The 21082-nt window shown below is 37.0% G+C and overlaps 1 protein-coding gene across 2 annotated transcripts in view; it reads right to left on the bottom strand.

Moving 5' to 3' along the window:
• NUP205 (nucleoporin 205) overlaps positions 1-21082 on the bottom strand; it is a gene marked incomplete at its 5' end in the record, with an annotated part of 48983 nt that overhangs the window by 13837 nt on the left and 14064 nt on the right. For both annotated transcript variants that reach the window (XM_084265992.1, XM_084265991.1), the window contains 19 exons: positions 1505-1696; positions 2531-2611; positions 3548-3705; positions 4443-4517; positions 5502-5651; positions 7303-7417; positions 8344-8468; positions 10763-10927; positions 11312-11393; positions 12219-12339; positions 13408-13597; positions 13851-13988; positions 14215-14314; positions 15072-15281; positions 15865-15915; positions 17075-17257; positions 18636-18841; positions 19584-19734; positions 20849-20986. In XM_084265992.1, coding sequence (XP_084122118.1) covers positions 1505-1696; positions 2531-2611; positions 3548-3705; positions 4443-4517; positions 5502-5651; positions 7303-7417; positions 8344-8468; positions 10763-10927; positions 11312-11393; positions 12219-12339; positions 13408-13597; positions 13851-13988; positions 14215-14314; positions 15072-15281; positions 15865-15915; positions 17075-17257; positions 18636-18841; positions 19584-19734; positions 20849-20986 — 2631 coding nt within the window. The remainder of the gene's footprint in view (positions 1-1504; positions 1697-2530; positions 2612-3547; positions 3706-4442; positions 4518-5501; positions 5652-7302; positions 7418-8343; positions 8469-10762; positions 10928-11311; positions 11394-12218; positions 12340-13407; positions 13598-13850; positions 13989-14214; positions 14315-15071; positions 15282-15864; positions 15916-17074; positions 17258-18635; positions 18842-19583; positions 19735-20848; positions 20987-21082) is intronic.

The raw sequence follows: 21082 nt of genomic DNA, 5'->3' as shown, positions 1-21082 counted from the left end.
ATTTAACCTATCAACTATTTCACTTATGCATGCATAAGGATTTCATTAACAAGCACTATTTAAAACAAATCAAAATCAGCAGTATCAGAAACTTGTTCATAAAGACAAGCTGAACACACTTCAATTGAGAAGACCATCAGGCTTCCAGTTTTTACTCACACAAATCACAGGCAAGATGATAATTAAACCTGGATGGGGAAAACAGTAGAACTGTGCTAACATCTAAGTTGCTTTACTAGCAAAATACCTATACCTAAGTTAGGGAAAGAACAACTGACACTCTCTTTGTTTTACAGCTATTTAAGAGAACTATTTCCATTAAAAAAAGTGAAGACACAATTTAGATAACTCAAAGACATGAGCATCAAAGGAGCATTCAAGATAATGTGGAGAAATACTAATGAGAAGTTAGAACTTAGTATTTTAGTTCATCATTTAAAAGTTAAACCTAGTATCTTCATCACTGACATTCAAGGAGCTTTCCTTTTAAGCAATATAGTTGTTTAATATAAGAGATCAGGTTTTCTCAAATTAAAAAAATCTTAATTAAAAATTAAGTATTACAGAAAATTTCAGTCTGAAATTTCTGCTGTGTAAAGGTTTTAGGAAAGAGATTCCTTCAACTAGCAAAGGCCACCCTGTTGTTTTTTTTTTTTATTTTGTTGACATAAAACACCCAAACCAGCACTCCACTAAAAATAGTCTTTAGGTAACCCTTACAGAAAAAAAACTAAATAATGGAAACAATAACAACAAAAATCCAAAAGGTTATCTTTTGCTCGAAAAAGATGTAACATTTTCATCTATTTTTTTCTCAAAACTCTACTTGTCTAGTCAGAAGTACAAACAGCATAGAACTCTCAATAAAGCAAAAAAATACCAAAAAAACAATGCCCCAGCAGTCTAAACAATACAACGACCTTTCATTAAATTTCGTCTTTGAGAATGGCTGAGTAAGCAGTACCTGCCCAGTCTGTCTCAAAAATTATTACTGTAGCCCAGCAGTTAGCCACTTAAGATTTTAAATACTTTAAGACAAAGTAAAGCCACATTTCCAAAAGCCCTTCTAATTGTAAAATCTTTACTTTTTTTCTGTTTTGAAGCTTCATTTGATTTGCAGAGTTGCTTAAACACAGAAGTCAGCAACTGCAGCACTGTTAGAACTGATGGAAGGGATGTATTCAAAATGGGCTCATCAAAATAGGCCATTTCCTTTTCACACACCCTTTCCAGACTATCATCATATTGCTTAATACTGAAATGTCTTTGATATTTGTCAATGTACAGTTCAACAGTAGCTATGCAAAACCACAGAGTACACCCCCCTCCCCGTCCACAGTGCATTCAACTTCAGCACAGTAACTCAGAAAACTAGAAAGAATACTAAAGGCAGACAATTTTTTTAATACAGCCAAGAACACTACTTAAAGAGTGCTCTGTTCTTTTACACGAAAGAGAAACCAGCAGAGTTCAAGGAAAGGGCTGATTGTCAGTATAGCTTTACCTTGTCATGCACATCCTGCAACAGATCGCGGATAATCAGCTGTCTGTCCTCAGCCTGTATGAGATCCTGGGGGCAGGCAGTGAGTATGATTTCTACCAGTTGCCTCCATGACTCCAAAGCATGCCTCTTAGCATGGAGGCACTGCAGCAGCTTGTTCCGCTCCACCACGTACTGCAGGATGGTGTTGATCTCCTGAACACCCATGACAAAGAAACTGAGTTATAATATGCTAAAAGACTTTAATGGCAAAGACAGATTTAGAGGCGACAGTTTTTATCTATTAGTAATAGTCTTTAGTGGGGAAAAAAAAAAAGGGTAAGCCTTTCAGCTTATCAGAAAAAAAAGCCACTAGTAATCATTTTAACAAGACAGGCCAATCAACTGCCAAGCTCCTTTTCACAAGGCCTTTCCATCACTAATGTCTCAAGCTCGTGTTTAAAAAAAATGAATCATGGAAATTCTTTTCTAATACATGCTTTAAAATACAAACAACTATGGAAAAAATTGTGCATTTTCTTCCCACTTTAGTCTGAGTCATTTCTCCTTCATCCTTCAACTTTCAAATCCATTTAGCCAATTTCAACTAAATTTCAAAGATGCCAGGAACCTCAAAAGTCCCAAGTTCATTGAAACAATAACTGCGTAAAATAAAGGAGAAATAAATTGTCATCCCCTGTGAGAGAAAGACAAGCTTTGCTGCTGCATTCTGTATTTGTCAACAGACAATACTGACATCAATATATACTGTTTTCTGTACAGCGGGGTGGGAGCTGCAACCGTTATCACTAATGTAGAGGGAAAAGGTTCAAGAAAGAACACAGACTCCAGATCCCTTTTTAGAGAACAGTATGTGAAGAAGTAGTTTATCTTACAAAAATGCAATGTCTCCCCCCCACTCTCATCTCCCCCGGAATTACTAACTCAAAGTTAGGACTCAAATCCACAACCTTTCATAGTAAAAAACATATTGCTTGACAGTATAGGAAATCTACCACAAGCAATAAATACTAGTTTGTCTATACTTACCTCCATAAGTAAGGGTCTCTGGCCTATTGCTGCCATTCCTTGAAGGGCATTGACTTCTGCAACCAGAACTCTGTGAAGGTACTGAAATTAACAGTTGGGGAAAAAAAACCCTTTAATTACAAGGAAGATATATTTGTTCCTCCTAAAAGTATTTAGGAGGTAGCTACATAATGACAGATGTAACTGAAGGACGGAGATTCATGTAATTTTTACTCATTTTCTAGCTTTCTCTCATACATCATCCTCCAAGCGCAGCACTTTCAGCTGTCAAGTCTCCCTGCTCACTGCACTTCTCATTTTCGCACTCGTTCATTTCCTTCTGGTTCTAAGTTTTCTGTCCTTTCATGACCTCTTCTAAACACATCAAAATCCCTTTCCTCTTCAACCTCTTACTACAGCCCTTTTGCACAAAGGGTTTGTTTCCTCTCAAGTCTAAAATATATTATTTTACAGTACAGAATATCTGGTTCCTAATATGGGATAGTTGCATCCCTATCACTTTAACATTATATTCAGCTCCTACTCTGTCTCTTGTCCATTAAATCACAAAAATTTTTATGACTATTCACCATGCACTTGTCAAGTACTGATCACAATGTGATGCTATACTAACTAAAGCCTTTAAGATCTACTGCAGTACACGAGTGTTTTGTGACGCAATTGTATACACGTGTGTAGTACAACATAGTTGTGTATCAGAGACTAATGAAATGCATAAGGTAGATGCCACATCTACAATATCACTTGGGTGTTCCAAGCTGGGAAAAACATTAAGACAGAAAATATTCCCTGCAAATGTTTTAAACTGAAGTATCTGTCTACTTCATATAAGCGTGTGTGAGAAAAAGAACCAAACTAATCCAATTACTTTGTATAAATTATGCACATATCTGAAACAGCTGTACTTTTTATGTGAAAGCAACTTTCAAAATATTATTAATGCATTGATTTTTTTAATTACTATTATTGTTGATATAAAATAGCACAAGCAACTTGAGAATATAGATCACTGCGCACCTTGACATTGCAGACCACTTGTCCACGTGCATTCTTGTGCTCACAATTAGCAATGACTTGCTCAATCTGAGCCCAGTCAAAAAAATCCAGCTGTAGAGGTTCTGGAATGTCCTGGCTGAAGTCTATCGAATCCAGGATACTCAAGATCTTCCTGCGTACTGGAAATACAAATCAATTCAAACCATATCCAGAAACATCAAGGGGAAAACCAAACCAACTCACAAGGGGAGGCTAACTTACCTTTGTAAATCCAAACCTTAATGTGTACAGTTTCAAAAGAAAACAAGATATCTTCAGAAGTGCTATCAATGTACGTAAGGGTCTTATTTTTAGAGCCTTAAATCTTTAATTTGTGTTATATGGTATTGTTCTCCTGTTATGTATGCCTGTAATCCAGTATTTACAAATACAAGATTCTAATTTTTTCTCCTAAATAAAAGCATGCTGGTTTTCAATGAGTCTTTTCAATGCAGTCATACTGTTGAGACTCAGAAATACTACTAGGGATCTGAAATTATTTACTTTAGTAAATATTTAGTAAATTAGTTTCTTTGCCATCAAATAGTCAGCCCTAGCAACAGTCTCCCTGCTTTTACTGTTAGTGGTCAATTTGTAGATTGCCACCTCCCATTCTGCCCTTCCATAGACATTTCTAACACAGACTCTTCTAACTTCCTTTCCAGTACAGTATTTTCCACTCACTTAAACCACCTATGTCAAAGTTCTAAAATTCTTTTTTCCCCCCACACTAAATAATTTATTTCCATGTACTGCTGCTGTTTAGAAAGCCTATTAAGTATTTTCTTTTTCAAAGTGTCCTTTATAGAGGTGTTTCCCTCCCTATTCAAGACCAGAAAAACTTCATTGAGGAATTATCAACAGCCATAATGCTTACCTTTGGAAGCAGTGTCAAAGTGAAGAAACCCACTGACTGATCGACTTTCATCTTCCATCCCACCTTCACCGTCAGCTGAAGGTCATGAAACATAATAAATACATATTTTTTAAAAATTGAAGTGAGAAATACCACCTACGTTACTAATACTCAAAGATGGGGAGAGCACACACTAACAAACCCTTAATGTGAAAGTCTTCTAACACAAATACAACCTTGACTGTTAATGAAATGAAGACAATATTTATCTCACAGAAGTTAGCAAATCATCAAATCTAGTTTAGACAGTACTAGAAACACCTAAAAAAGCCCCACCACTCATCAGTAAGAATAATGCCATTGATTGAACGTTGTAAAATGAGTAGGGTATCTGGGCACATTTTCCCATGCTCAGATCTCTGAAAGGGTGAAGAGACAGTGTTCAGACCTACAAAAGTGAGGGGAAAACACCATACTGCTGCAGCCCATTATACGAAGATATTTTCCAGTTATTCTCATTATATTCTTCATTAAGACAGTTTCATTGCCACCTGTTTCCATTTCTCTTTATTCAGTTTTTCTCTCTTCTGAAACTCTGAAATCTTGCCTTTTATTTCACACTGCACTTTACGTCACATTAGGTTGAAATATTTTTGTGATGTTATAATGTCAAAAAACAAGTTGACCTGTCGCCACTATCTTCTGTGAGAGAGACTTGAAAATGTATGACAGACAGAAAGAAGACTAAGACAACTTTGTATAAAACTGCGAAGCAAGGAAGATCCTTCATCTTCTCAACACAGTAATAACTCTGGATAGCATCCCAATTTTTTTTTTAATATATTCCCTTCTCCTATATCAGAAACTGTATTTTTTCTATCAGTGTATACACTGACATGTTTCAAAAGTGAAACAAAGACAAAGCAGCAACGAACAAAAGAGATGCCTTGATTTCTTTCACTTAGGACCCTATAACCATCATCGTCTTTCTTCCCATCTTATATAGGAAAAAAATCAAATACAGCCTCTCATAATTCCATTTTTTCCATCTTATTTACTTTCACAATAAATTCCTCTTACCCAAGTATGGTTTCACAGGCATATCATCAAGCAGCAGATGCAGCAGTCTCTGTGTGTGGGAGCGCTGACGGTTCAGCGATGTCACTCGCATTTCTATAGCTGCGGTTTTCATCAGCCAAGACATTTGGTTTAGTGTTGAAATCTCATGTTCTGGATGAGGATAAGGAAATAATTATGGAATTGAACATATATTACTTAATCCAAGGAAAGCATTTTTCATTTGAGAAAGCTTTAAAAAGGATGCCATTACTTATTATCTACTCACTATTTGTTTATGAGACAAAAGGACCAAGAGATCTGACAAAAGTCATTACATGAACATGTGCTTACTGTGAAAATAAATCATACCCATACACACAACTGACAGTGTACACACACACACAAAATCTGGGTATAACCTGTGCTATCAGTCATGGAGAATGCAGTGCTGGACGAGCAAATAGGGTCAGTTACAATCCCAATGAAGATAACTGGAAATTTATACAAAGTCAACTATAACTTTAATCAAAGTTGATAAGGCTGGAACTTGGGTCTCCAAGTACCTGCATATTCTACAGACACCTAATTTAGATTGTTAAGTTATATAAGAATAATATAAAATGCTTTACCTATTCTGGATATGTATATTTGAATGCTATGTTTACTGGCCTTTAACAAAGGACTAGTGGTTAAGCATCTGATAAAGAGAGTATGTATGTCATGCAAAACTGCAACATGCATTTATTCAGTTTAAGAGACCTGAGAAATGTTGGTCTGATACTTTTAAGTTAACAAATGTGTTTTTAATGTTGATGTCATCTTCAAATAAAAGCACTTTATTCAAAGGAAGGGGGCATACAGGTGGTTTGCAAGCACCAGCCTTCTATTCCCTCAGTCCTCTGTAGCACTCTTGCTTCTCAATTTATTTTTTTTCCTGTAATCTAACAAAATTGCAATGATAATGGAAATACTGATTAGGATTTGCTTCTGGAGAACTGACACGCTGCAAAACTACCATTCTTTTACAAAAGTTCATGTCCTGGTTTCGGCTAGGATGGAGTTAATTTCTTTTCTAGCAGTGGATGGAATGCTGCATTTGGGAGTCAGGATGAGAGCAGTGTTGATAGCACCCTGATGTTTCTAGCTGTTGCCAAGCAATCAAGGACTTTTCATATTGTTGTTCATATTTCCCCACTAACAAGAAGGGAGGGGACACAGCCAGGACAGGTGAACTGGCCAAAGGGGGTATTCCATACCAATTATGTCATGCTCAGCATAAAAGGGGGGCTGGCAGGGGGAGGAGCAGGCAGCTCCAGGATGTGCAGTTTTGGGGACGGTCCAGTTTTCGGGACAGCTCTTGGCTGCACAGCCTGAGTTGTGCAGTTCGGTGAGAAACTGCATTTGACTGTCACCAGTTTCATATATTTTGCCATAAAGTCCTGTTACCATTGTTACATCTATTTTCCTGCTATCCCAGTAAACTATTCTTATTCCAATCCGCAAGGTTTTGGTTCCTTGGGTTTGCTGTTTTTTCCTTTCCTTACATCTCCCCCTGCCTTTAGTTCCGCCCCCCCCCCCCCCGCCCCCCCACTTTTAAAGAACAAGCAGCTGCGTGGTGCTCGGCTAGGGCAAAACCAGGACAGTCCAGCACCAGTAATCTGAACTTCCTAAGCAGGAAGAGCTCCATCTTTGCAGAATTAAAAGCTTAGCAGTAATTAATTCAATTTAATAACGTTACCTGTGTTTCTTCTGTGATGCCTAGGGAGTTAAAAGATGCACTGAATTTTAAGCATGCACAACCCTGTATTAGCATAAAAATTACCTTTGATAGAAAATGGCAAATACTGCAGCTGAGTGAATAAGAAATCCTGACTGGTCCTCAGATATCTCATAGTAGGACCTGATGTGTCAGAGCATGCACACAACTGATAGATCACCTGACAAACAAAAACAGCAGATACCCATTTATGATTAAAAACAAACCAGCCACAAAAAGATGCATAACACTCTTTTACTGCTTAAACAATTTTACTGTAAACACAGCTAATTTTCCCATCAGCTTATTCCAAAGCTGAACATATGATTTATAACAGATGTTGAATTATGACATTAAAGACTACTTACCACCATGGAGATGATTACAATGGCTATTTGCCCACAACACACCACTATATGAGTCTGTTCAGCTCACTTTAAATGAATGTCTTTTTCAGTCTCCAGGTTTACCAACACAGGAAGTTTGATTTTTTCCCCTCCTCCTACAGTTTTAATAATGTTTGAAATACTTTCTAGATTCCACAGATTTTCAACATCCTACCAGTATGTAATCATACGATTAGTATGATTTAAGTCCAAACATCAGCTGCCTTGAACATACGTCTAATTCAGCTGCCTTCCCCCTCTCACCCCCTCAGACATACATATATACATTCTGTCACTGATACAGAATAAAGAAGAGAACTTTGTTGTCTTATTTGGGATTACTTGTTATCTTACTTGCTGGTAAATTGCAGTTAAAAAAAAAAAACCAAACCCAAAACCCTAACAAAACCCAAATTCAAACCAAAACAGACCTAAATTGGATTGGCACATGGTCACAACAGATTCAAAGGCTCACCAAAAATATTAGGATTGTTATTTTCATAAGTATATCCCAATTCCACATTCTGACATGAGTGTAAATCCTTTATTTTCTGCACTGCTAAAAGGTAATGCTTTTTCACATAGAAAAAGGTAGAACAGATAGAGTTCAGTGTATTAAAAAAGAAAACAAAACCTGATATGCATTGAAAAAAAAAAAGTATTACCAAAATCATCAGTCATCGCCTGGGTGGTTGATGCCAAGAGAAAACATGCTGAATACCTGGTAACAGAGTTCTGCAAGATGAGGAGATTCCTGAACTGCTGTAGGTCCATTCCTTGTTTCAGTACCTTTCTCCAGTATGTTCAAAATAGCATGAAGGCAAGTCCGTGGGCAGCCCAAGACACCTTAAATACAGAAATAGTTTTTTAACATTCTTGATCTTACTTGCCTCACTGGAAAATACGGGTTAGTACACAAACTTAAAGGAACTAAATGGTTCAGATACTTTGTGGTGCAACTAAGCTGCTTTACTGCAGCAAAAATACCTGGCAAAGTTTTTTTGTCTGTTAATTAAAATGAAAAGAGAATCAGTTTTTCAGCAAAAAAATCTAATAGAAACATTTTTAGTTAAGCTGTACGATTTTGAGATGCTGGTGAAAGAGGATAAATTATGCAGTCAAAACATTCAAGAAATTTCTCTTCAGTTCTATTCAAAAAAGAAGATTCAATTGATTCTTTAATACTCAGTATGAACCCAATTAAAATTAGAATTCTTGCTCTTAAACTTTGGAATTGTCAAATGAATATTCAATTTCAGTTTTAAATCCCTGCCTTTATTTTACAATTACAGCTATTTTATGACTAATACTCCTATAGGCACCTGACACTGCAACCAAGGGGAAAAGGGAGGAGATTTTAATACTAAAGCCAAAAACCTGTCTTTTTGCATTCTTCTTTTAGAAAATTAATTATTTTAATCAACCCAGAAAGATGTCCTGAAACAGTGAAGATATCAATACCCACAGTTCATACAAGGGAAATCATCTTCTTGGTTTGGAGATAGATAATTTAAATTTTAGTAGGAAACTATTATCTTGAGGCAAAGGGCCTTAGTAGCATCATTTCTTCAGTGTTAATGGAATAACTCAAAGAGGTGTTCAAGGCTCTCTCCTGGCTTCGAGACAAAGTCCCCTATCACTGACCTAATGTACGATACCACGTAAAACTGGGTGAGTGCAGACCAGTTACCTGTACATGGTCTGCATGGTTTACCTGTAAAACATGGTCTGCAATGATAAGCTACCTCAAAGATGAACAAAAATAGCTTGGCATCTTTTTTCATCTTTCTGATATATCAAATAGCTGTAAGATTTCTTCCCCCCCTCCCCCAAATAAAATTCAGGTCATATATACCTTTCACACAGAACTATGAAGGAGTAAAACCTGCTGGGCCACAGTGTTCAACACAAACTTGAAGATAACAAAAATATTCTTCTCTACAGAATGTTTTATATGAACGTGTTTAAAACAGTTGAGAAAGAATCTCATCCTTCAGATCCGGGACATCTCAACTCCAAGCTACTGCTCAGTTATGGCATCAGATCAGATTGTTCATAGCTTTACACAGTTGGGTGCTGAAAGCTTCCAAGCATGAAGACTGCAAGACCCCTTTGGCCAACCCACTCCAACTGCTTCACTGTCTTTGTGGTAAGAAAGTTTTCACCTGGACCCTCTCTCTTGTTTCAATTTGAGACACGGTTTAGTGGGAATTGGCAGTTTGATTTATCACTGGACTTAAAGATCTTAAAGGTCTTTTCCAACCTGAACGATTCTATGATTCTGTAATTTATGCCTACTATCTCTCATCCTCCTGCCACACACCTCTGAAGAGCCTGGCTTTGTCCTCTCATTAACCTCTTTGAAGGTATTCGAAGACTGCTATTAGGTCTCCCCAAAGCTTTGTCTTCTCCTGGGCTGAAGTAGTACTGTTCCCTGAATTTGCTCAAGTTTATCAATGTCTGTCGTGTACTGAATACAAGTTAGAAGCTGAGGAGGCAAACAAGACACATACTAACACGCTATTTTTCTCACCAATTCAAGAAACATTAGAAATGTCACTTCTGTTGCTTTAAAGTTCTTGTTCTCATGTATTATGATCATATAAATACATCCATATACCTAGCAGTTGAACAGGAACCCACATATTCTAAAAGGTTTTCTTTTACAACATTAAAAAACAAAACTGTAATTAATTAATTTTAGACAGAACTCAGAGGAGGGACAGCACAGTAGTCAAGTAGTATAACCAGCTCAAAGTGACAATCAGCTCTGTAGATTCTCATGTTGTCCTAAACAGGCATTTCTTGGATCATCACATTGATTTTTTTTGTACTATAGACACAACCACATTGCATAAAAGAGTAAATAAATTAGTACTTCACTTCTAAATTATCTACATTATTCTAGTTTATCATTTTTCCCCACTCTAATTTCAAGTCTCTTCCAAAGGATCAAATCCTGAAGCCATTTAAATGCTTCCTTTGGGTATCAACATACTGTTTAATTCAGCTTTTAAGGATTAGAACAAGGCCTTGTTGTCTTATTCTCAACATGCTTCTCCCCATGAATTTTCCAATAAGTACTCCCAGTACTGGTAACAGAACTGATTAAATGCCAGATCAACCTTTCCTCTTCATACCTGGATCTTGCAGATTTGTAGTGCTGACAGGTTTCTTTAGTTCAAATCCCAAGAGATACAGAGCAAGGCTGGGAGGACTACACTCCAGAGAAGTGATAAGGAGATTCAGTATATGGATCCTTGTCTCATGGTGGATTTGTGCCCGCTTCTTTTCAGGCTCCAGCTCTTGATTTAAAAAAGAAACAAATCCATTTAATGGAATAATCTTTAGAGCCTTTAAGTTCAAAACAAGAAAATTAAGGCATAAACTTATATTAGCACAGAGGTATGTAAGAACTATATTTCAAATTAATATTAGCACAGCCCTAGATAATCATCCACAGCAATGCTAAGTACTTGTCTTCTCAAAACACATTCAGTTTGTGCTAGGCTCATCAAACTATGGACATATCTTAAGAAGACATCAGTGCTTTTCCTTCTGTTAAATATCCAATTCTACAGAAAACAAGGGTTTTCTGATTTAATAGCACTTTTTTTCATCTCTTTCATTAATTTAATTCTTTACAAAGGACAACGGTGTAAAAAATTTTTAAGAACCCTTTTACATACCCACATCTGGGTTAATTAATTCTTCTGCATCTTCATTGTCCAAACATTCCACAAACCCAGCCATCAGCTTCTGGCTAATACTCTGTATTCAATGGTGGAAGGAAAGAAGTGAGGTGGATTTTAAAATTACTGAACACAATACCTTTCATAATTCCCTCCACATAAGTTGACAGAAGTTCTAGACAAAAATTAGATAACCTAGTTAATAAGCAAGAGGTAAGAGTCATAGCTGTTCCAAGCATAGGTTAGCAATTTGCCAGCTAACAGATAAAAAGAAGTCTACTGTTGTTACATATGCAAATTATGCTCACAGGTTGAAGACTATATAAAGTCAGTATGAAGTCTTAGTATCTCAAAGATTATTGTCCTTGACTGTCTTGCAAAAATTCACGATTTTGGTGTTTTTCCAATTAATGAAGAAGCTGCTTTTCACAATGCCACAATAAAAGACTTTTTAGAGGTAAGTAGATGTAAGACAAAATACAGTTCTAATGTACTTGATCTCCTCCTTGAGAAGAGGAGGCTGAGGGGAGACCTTATCAAAGCCTGCAACTACCTGAAGGGAGGTTGCAGAGAGGTGGTGATGGTCTCTACAGCCAGGTGACAAGACAAGGGGAAATGGCACTAAGCTGTGCCAGGGCAGGTTCAGATTAGATGTTAGGAAGAAATTTTTCACTGAAAGACTTGTCAGGCTGCCCAGGGAGGGGGTTGAGTCACCATCCCTGGGTGTTTTTAAAAAAAGGATAGATGGGGTACTTAGGGATATGGTTTAGGACAGGACAGGAACAGTTGGACTCAATGATCTTAAAGGTCTTTTCCAACCTAGTGATTCTGTGATCTAGAAACCTATCCTTTAAGCATGAGTATTTCTTCACCAGTGTCTGTTTCCAGGTCCAGAGAAACTTACCTGATCATGTGTGAAATCACGAACTAGCTTTATCTGGATGTGGGAATTACAAGAAATACAGCATAAAATCTTGGCACTTTCAAAAGCCAGTTCAGGATTGCTGTTTCCATGATAAAGATACCTTCAAAAATGCAAGATTATTGCAATGAAATTGTTGGGAATTGTACTATTTCAAGATGGTAATGTACAGATGAGAAACTGAACATTTAGAACTAAACCATTTATAAATCGAACTACATGAGAAAACATTAAAGCAAGAAACAAAATTTGACTCCGCATGCAGCACTTAACATTACTTCATCAAAAGGAGGGTAGTAGGTTGGGTAGCAATAATAACCTCTCTTGGAATTTTTACCATTCTTTTTATCTAAAATCTACCTCAAATACTGCAGGGTAAGTTAAAACAACCGGCCACAGGTTCACACAAGGAATATGGAGAAAATACCTTCACATCACACAGAAATGAGCATCTCTGAACACCAAACCTAGCTAAAAACAACTACTGCATCTTGCCAAAATAGGCAAGATGAAAAAAAGATTAAAAGCATCTTAGAAGGCATGTTTTTTTTAAACTATTTGACAACTACTGCTATGTGAAAAAAGTAATATAAACAGAAGACAAAAACACATATATCAGAGAGAGTTCGTTTTTTTAGTGCATTCCATATCAGAGTATCACTGTTTTTTTATGCACTCAAAATTCAGTGATGGTTTGTCTGTAAAGTTACTATAAAAATCAAACAGTAACAGCACACATAAGTGGGAAGTAGAAATGCTAAGCTTTGCGTTTGAAGCTGAGTTTCAGATTACTAGTCTGGTGCTTTCAATACAGTAAACAACGGACAATTTAAGTGGCCGGTAGCAACCAAATGCAGTTTTACTCTCCCACTCTATGACAACCAAAGCTTGGCTTAAGCTGAAAATTATATGTGAGAGAATCACTGCACATAAGGCAACCAGGAGGAAATCACGAGGGGAAAAAAAAAATAGGAAAGAACTGCAGCTTCCAGTCTTGCACTAGACCATACACAGGTCACACCACCTGTGAAGACACCGCCCCACAGCAAAAAGAATTTCAGAGATGCTCTGTGCAAAGAGAAGCATCGGCTAGTAAAATTAATCAAAAGGACCAAGATCCAATCATTTCTGTGCCTCCAAAACTCCTCTGTTCTCAGCACTTTGCACATACCTAGCAATATTCACCACATGATCTGCCTTTTTAGTGCGAGGATTGATTCCTTGAAGCAGCTGCTCCAGTGGCGTGACAATAAGGGAAAGATGGCTCTCCCGCAACAGATCCATAAAAAGATTCTCTTTCTGTAGGGTTAAGTTTAGAAGTGCAAGGCAATACTGTACAGCTTTCTCTAAATGCTTCTTCCCTACAGTGCAGAAACAAGGAACCATTAAAAAACCACAAGGACTGGTTAAACAGATTGCATTCATAAACCTCATTCATCAAGCTTTGCACCAAGAAAGAACTCGTCAATTATTTAGTACTAGGAAAATTCCCCACAAAACACAATTTTTACATGCAAGAGGAAGAAAATCAAGTTGAAGATATGCAATGTCAGCTTTAAATCCCACTTAGTATGCATTTTAACTCCACATGAAAAATAAATTCTAGGCACATACCAGGAAAAGGAGCGTACGTATCAAGCTGCTTAACCCCTTCTTCTAGCAAACTCAGGGACAGCTCCAGCATCGGCGACTCATTCAACAGATGATACATCAGATTGAATCCAGCTGGCTTATATGCTATTATTTCTTCTCCTAAAAAGAGAAAGGAGGGAGGGTGTAATTAACACATAACAGAAACCTCTTCAGAGGTTTTCTTTACACATAAGCCATTTAGGAATTTTTTTTTAAGATCTTCCTATTTTAAAGCCCTGCTCTAGCTTTCCACCAGCTTATTTGTGATATTAAACAAGACCACAAGAGGTAAGACAGCAACACAAGTTACAATTCTGCCTGTCAGTAAATAAATGAACAAGTTAACCTTGTAACTCCACATATTGGTCCACAAAGTCTTCAAGTTGAGGTTCATAGTCCCGCAGCAACTTGTAAAACACTTCCAGAACGACCTCAGCTACTTCCCACTGTAGATAATCACAAAATAAAGGAAGTCATACACAGAACAAGACTGATACTGCAGCAGCAAGAAAGTCATGGATGACAAAGAATACAGCAGGCAATGATGTACCAGATCACAACTATGCCATGACTATCTAATACTGGAATACTACCCAATAACACTTGTAACTTATCATGTCAAACAACTGGAAAGGCCAAGCTTTCTTTCTGAAGTAAAATGGAACACCAAAGCAGACATTGCCTATTTCAGGCTCCATTATATATATTAGTATACTGAAACAAAGAGTCTTTAATAGGTATACAGCTAGTGATAGCATTCAGAGTTTCCAAGATACATTTTAGCATGCACTTTCATCCAGAAGAATCATAAAGTAAACTCAAATTGCTTGGTTAAACAAGTCAGAAATGCTATCTGAAGTAACAATGAGGAAGGGACAAATCTGATTTGTAATTTGGGGACGCGATGTTCAGAAGTCATTAGCCATGTTGCAGAATCCTGTATAGCAAATTGAAATTCAACTTTTTTTTCTTCTTCTGCTTTTTTTTTTAAATTATACTTTATACAGGCTCCTTAGAAGTAGCTCATAGATCCTTATGACCTACAAGTTGAAAAATCACCTGGTTTACAGAATCAAAACTCTATAAACTGCTCCAGGTTACCTTCACTGCATCAAACTTGCACAGATTTTCAAACAGATCTAATCCACAGTCAAATCACTGTAATTACATCCAAGAGAAAAACGATTTTCAAACAAAAATTACTTTTTCAGCAGCTCTCCGGTAAGCTCTGGTGCGGAATCGGAGAAACACAGAGTCCCTGAGGAACTGGAGATAGGGATCAAAGCCTGGTGGGCGGAGACCTGCTCCCAAGTTAGAGGGGAATGAACTCTCCACTAGCGTGCTGATGAGTCGACAGAAGGCACGGGTTAAAGGGTACTCCTCACATCGGGACTCAATCTCATTCAGTTCAACCTTCCCAAGGGGACAGAAAAAACAGGAGAAAAGACACAAAGATTCTGAGGAAGGAAGCAACATGGGAGAACAAACAATATACAGGCATCATCTGTGAATTACAGTGAACTGACTTTCCTGCATTTTTGTCTATAGTATATCACAAACAAAGCAAACGCAGCGAAGCAACAGTACCATCATTTCAATGCAGCAACACATTCTCATTTCTGAGCCACTAGAATATATGCTTCAGCATTTACATACTTTCCTTTTAATTACTGCTTTTATTAGAAGTGAAATGAGCTGTACTAAGATGCAATAAAAGTGTGGCCAAATTAGGAAAATAGGGAAATTCTGATAAGAAGAGCGCCTAAGGGTTTAGATGCTCTCCTGTTACTCGTATGAAGCTGCACTAGATTCATAAATGGAAAAAAATTCCAGAAATCACAAGCAGGCCTGAGAGTAAATTTAGCAGCAGTGAAATGACAGCACCTATTCCAAGGGTTTCACACGGGCACAGCAGCAGATGCAGCCTCTGCAAGTGTCTCCCAGACTCATCTGCAGATGGTCAGAGAGGCCATCTCGGTATAGAGAAAACCCTTACCTCAATACCAATTGCTTGCCTCTGGCCTGGACTTCTCACAGTTTGTAATATCTTCAAAACAGAAAGAGAAATGAAAACAGACAAGTCATATATTTCATATACTCAAAGTGCATCTCCAGTATTTCTATCAAGACTAAAATGTACCCATCACTTTTTAGCTGTAGAGAAGAAGTTTCCTAAACCCTCTTAAAAGGTAAAAAGCGAAGATTTTTCTCTCTGAAAGGCTGGGTTACAAGTTGCACATTTCTATGCTTCTAGCTTTACATCCTCAAGAATCTGCATAATATTTAATGTAAAATGAAACAAAGGGCAGAAAAAGTTTCACATTAATTATTTTTGTCTTATATTGACATGGGGAAAGGCATTGTTCTTGTTCTCTCTTACAACAGTATATTTTTTAAAATATCATAAATCAGAAAAAGCAAAGGTGGTGAGCATTTAAAAGACTACTATTTAAAGACATCATTATTAGTAGGGTCTTTTTATTAGTAATTAACAGTAAACTACCAGTTGCAGTTCAAATGCCTCAATTTCTTCCAAATAAAACCTCAATCAGTCTGAACAATAATACAGTCTATAAAATAAGCCGATCACATTATGATTTTTAATTAACTACAATTTGAGAGCATTTTCATTTGACATGCTTCTTCCTTAAGATACCTGTTTAAAATTTTTCACTGAAATCAGAGAAAAAAGTGGGGAAAAAATCACTTTTTTAAAAGGTAAGGCTTTCAATATATATAACATTTGTCATCTGAATGTGAAATTTGGCAACAATATCCTGCAAATTTCAATTAACTACTTTTGAAAATTAAATGCCTGAAAGTGGAGCTTTTCTGCCAGCCCCTTCTTTCTGTGAGCATCACCCACCGTAGGTTACATACACACACCAATAAAAAAATAAAAAAAACCCTCAAAACAGAAAAATATGTAACCTCTACAACATTTATTACTGAAGAAAAAAACCCTCATACTGAACACACACGTCAGTCTGTTAGGAATCCTGTATTTATGTAAACTAAGCACAATCAATAAGATCCTTGAGGTATCAATCACTTCAAAAAAACTGCACTAAGTGAAAAAATAAAAAATCTTATTCAGCAATGGCAATAAGGAAATTGAGGAGGAAATGCAATACTATTTCAAATACACTGACAAGTTTCAACAGACTGGGATGCTATAGTTCTAAGTGCTGAAAATCCTAAAATACCTGTGTATATTCCAGGGATTGCCAGAGTGAAGCAGCTATTTCAGGAGACCTTCCAAAAGCAGTAAGGGTTTCCAATAGCTCTGCTTTCAAAATAGGAGGAATGCTGCACTGCAGAAGTCCCAGGATGACCACTACCGGCGTCCACTGAGGGTGCTCACACAGAGCCAAGCGAGCGTTCTCACTCTACAGAGTTCAACAGAAAACAAAACTGCAGGTTACTACCTCAAACATCATTCACCTCTTACAATCTCTAGATCACAGTTCAGTATCATTGAGTCTGCTTCGTACTTGAAAAACATCCGAAGAACAGCAGAGTATTACAAAGCAAGAGATTCTAGTTAAACAAAAAGCACAATTTATTGACTTTTGAGTTCTAAAATTGTGTCTATCCACAAAAACAAAATGTGTGCATAATATAAGATTCTCATAACCATCTAAACATATTTATTTGGTAGACATATTCATGGAGTTAGTCTTAAATAAGTTTAAGTGCTTACACCCTAGACAGTTTCTTCAAACTTTGTTAGAAGACTTGATCAATACTTCTGTTATGAATTTAAACCGTATTTGGACTGTTGCTAGGAATTTACATGAATTTATTTAAGTCTAAGAGCAGGTTAATCACTAATGTAAGCTCATTTGAGACTCTCAGATGAACCACTGGACAGGAACAAGCCTCCAGCCTCTTCAAATAATAACTCCCTGCATCCTTAGCACAAATTTACTTCTTCCCAGGTAATGGCTTGACGATATCGGGAAACATTAATTTTAAAAGTTTCTTTTTTTCCACGCTTATACAATGCTAAAATAGCATCTTGCATAGGAAGACCCCGTTATTGCCACCACCAAGGATGATTTTTAAAAAGCCCAATTAGTTTCACTGACCTGCCTTGTGTTTGCATCAGCAAAACCAAGGGTGTATCACTACATCACAGAATTTTTAGACTTCAGAGTCTGGTGAGTACTGAAGAGCTGAATTCCACACCAGAATTACCCAGAGTTACCCAGAAAATTCACAATACAAAAATTTCCACTGCAGTTTTATACTCTAGGAATCCTCTACCAGTCAATCCATGGCACATTTCACACTCTCTGTGGGGGGACATTTTAAATTTAACTCTGTAGGCAAGTGTCACAGTTGAGTTTCCTTGCCAAATGTCTACCATTTCCTGATAAATTAATCTATGACTTTTGCCTTTTCAAAACTATTAAACACAAAAAAAACCCCTTTCCTACTCTGCAGCCAGTTGTCCCAAACTTACCTCACTTCTGAAAGACATTTCCATGACACCAAAGTGTCAGGAAAGCAAGAAAATCAGTAACACTAGTAACCCAGGAAAAGGTGTCACCTTTGCCTGCTACACCCAGACTGCATGCTTGGTCATAACACTTACTCATGATGCTTCCCACGCTTTTTAAGTTCACTAATCAAATAACCATAACCACTAGATAAATTTGCTCTAGATACCTTTTTGGTCAAGTAACCTTGACAGCTGAATAATAATACATTTTTTTTTCCTCCTGCAAAACATTAAAGAAAACCAAATAAAAGCTTGCTTACCCAATTTACTATAACAGTGGTCAGCTGTAAAAAGGCAATTAATCCATCCTGTTCTTTCTGTGTGATACCTCTGAGGGGCAGGTGACGATACTGGACACTATCTGCACTTGGCAAGTCTTTCCTTAAGTGCTCATGATAAAGCATCAAGGAGTGAAAGAAATGCTCCCAGGAGACGGGGCTGCCGCCGGCTCCTTGAATGTTTTCCGCTAGAAAAATGACAAACAGGTGACAAGATTTTCTTTCTCTTCTTTTGCAGGGTTACAAGCAGGGTAGTTAAATTTAAAAGGAAATGTTTCTTATCTAGAGGTGGGAACAAAGTTCAAAGTAAAGCAACTTTTTCCAAAATAACTGGGGTTTTTTGTTGTCTGGTTTTATTTTTTTAATAGAGACAAAAGGAGAGAATATGAAAAGCTAGTATAAATAAGTTTTCTGGTTTATGAATAGGAACACTTCCAGCATTATTTATTTATATTTTCACAATACAGGGTTGGTTTTTTTTCCCCAATGTGATCAATGCAAAATTAACGCAAAACACAGGACAGACCAGCATCTCTTGTTTTGAGAAAGTGCTATTATATTACATGTATCGACAAAGTCAAACAGAAAAAGTGCTTCTGAAAAAAATCAGCTCAGGAAAGATAACTATTTTTACCAAATACAAAACATTATTCATTTTCTCTTTTATAATAAGCACTATTAATATTCCACATCTCTTACAGTGTTAAGACACAGCTCTTTTAAAAAATGCATTATTTCATTCTGTTAATTACTTGTTAAGGTACTCAGAAGTTTAATTATCCGAGTGGATTATTTTTTCCAGATTACACATTCATCTTTGTACTAATAATGAAATATTGCAAGAATGAAGCCATAATTCATCTCAAATGAGTCTTTGAACTTTTCTAAAGAAAAGGAGTTGAGAAGGAGCTAAAGTGTCACTTTTCTTACCATGACTACTGCCGTTGACTTTTAGCAAACTAAAGCAGTAATGAGCACACTGAGGCCCACTAGCCAGTCCCCGCAGCATTTTCAAGTATGGGATGTAAATTGTGGAAGGAAGTAGGTCTCCCATTTGCCTAACAAACTTTGACAAGACAACCTAGAACAAATAAAGACCAGCATTTAAGAAAAATAAAAATTAAATGCGAGTACTTTAGGAAAATGATTGGCAGCCAAAGTCAGAAAACAGATCCCAATGTAATCAGGGGGAGGGAGAACGGTGGAATCACAATTCAAAAAAGAAAACAAGAAAAAAAAAAAAAGAGGAAAAGAAAAAAAAAAAAAAAAAAAACAAACACCTTTGTGGATTTCTTCAGTTTCCCTGAATGTAAAATGTTTCAAAGAGGGAATAAACAACACAAATGCCATTACAAAGTACACTAACTCCCAAATCTGCATTTTTAGCAATAAAATTTACTTCAGCTCACAAATGCTGCACAGACAAGGCAGTAACACGTACCTCAGCCCAAATGACACAACACTGGGAAAGAATTCACTATGCTTGTCATATCCTTGCACAGTACCTCCTCACACACAGTGTTTCCTCCCAGGGCCATACTAGAGTTTTTGCACACCGCAGTAGGCCCTAACTTAAGCTGCCCATACTCTGGGTGGGTCTTGGGATGTCCCCGATACATCCTGCACCAGGCTTTGCCTAGCACTGCAGTATCCTTCAAGGAGCACTGAAGGTGGGCAGCATCCCAGGTATCCAGAGAGTTTTGGAATATCTGCTTCATCTGTTTAGACTGCTTCTTCATTCTAATTTTAAGTTCTGTCTCTCATGGACTATTACCTTTGGGCTTCAAATAATTACAATATTCTTATGGATTTTTATCCCCCAAAGTCGTATCAACTGCTGTTAATAAAGTTGTTTTGCAGTTCAGGAATTTAACCTCTCACTTACACCAAAAAGGCATGTAAAAGAGCACTGTTACCAGAATTCAGTCATCAAAATCAGACCTATACAAAATTTTCAAAGAGACTTGTTCAGACTCTTTCTTTACTGACAACCATGAGTGACTGGCAGCAGCTGAATTTATAGCAAGTAGCAATAACCACGTCACACGGAGGAAGACGCACGCAGATAAGCCCCTGATAAAAGATAATGATTTCTTAGAGACTAGCTGTAATAAGAATACCAAAAATTTTGTTGTCTGTATTTTTATAAATTTAGATTTTCTTGAGTAATTACTAGTAATTTGGAATTAGATAACCTGGCGCTGAGGGGGTCGCTGATGAGCTACTCCAAGGTAGGATCCCATGATGGCAGATGTCTGCAAAGGCTCTGATGGACACCAGTATTCAAGGGCAAGTTCCAGATTGAAGGGGTCTTTCCTATACAATTCAGCAATCTATCAGAGAAAAGAAGATGTTAAAAAAATATCAACTCTATAAAGAAAAGTTGGTTACTTCAACAATAAGCATTTTTTCTAGATAAGTGAAACACA

This window comes from Gallinula chloropus (assembly GCF_964237585.1).
Source record: "Gallinula chloropus genome assembly, chromosome: 1".
Taxonomy (NCBI): Eukaryota; Metazoa; Chordata; class Aves; order Gruiformes; family Rallidae; genus Gallinula; species Gallinula chloropus.
The sequence above is the reverse complement of the archived record's forward strand: the minus strand, read 5'-3'. Positions and strand labels throughout refer to the sequence as shown.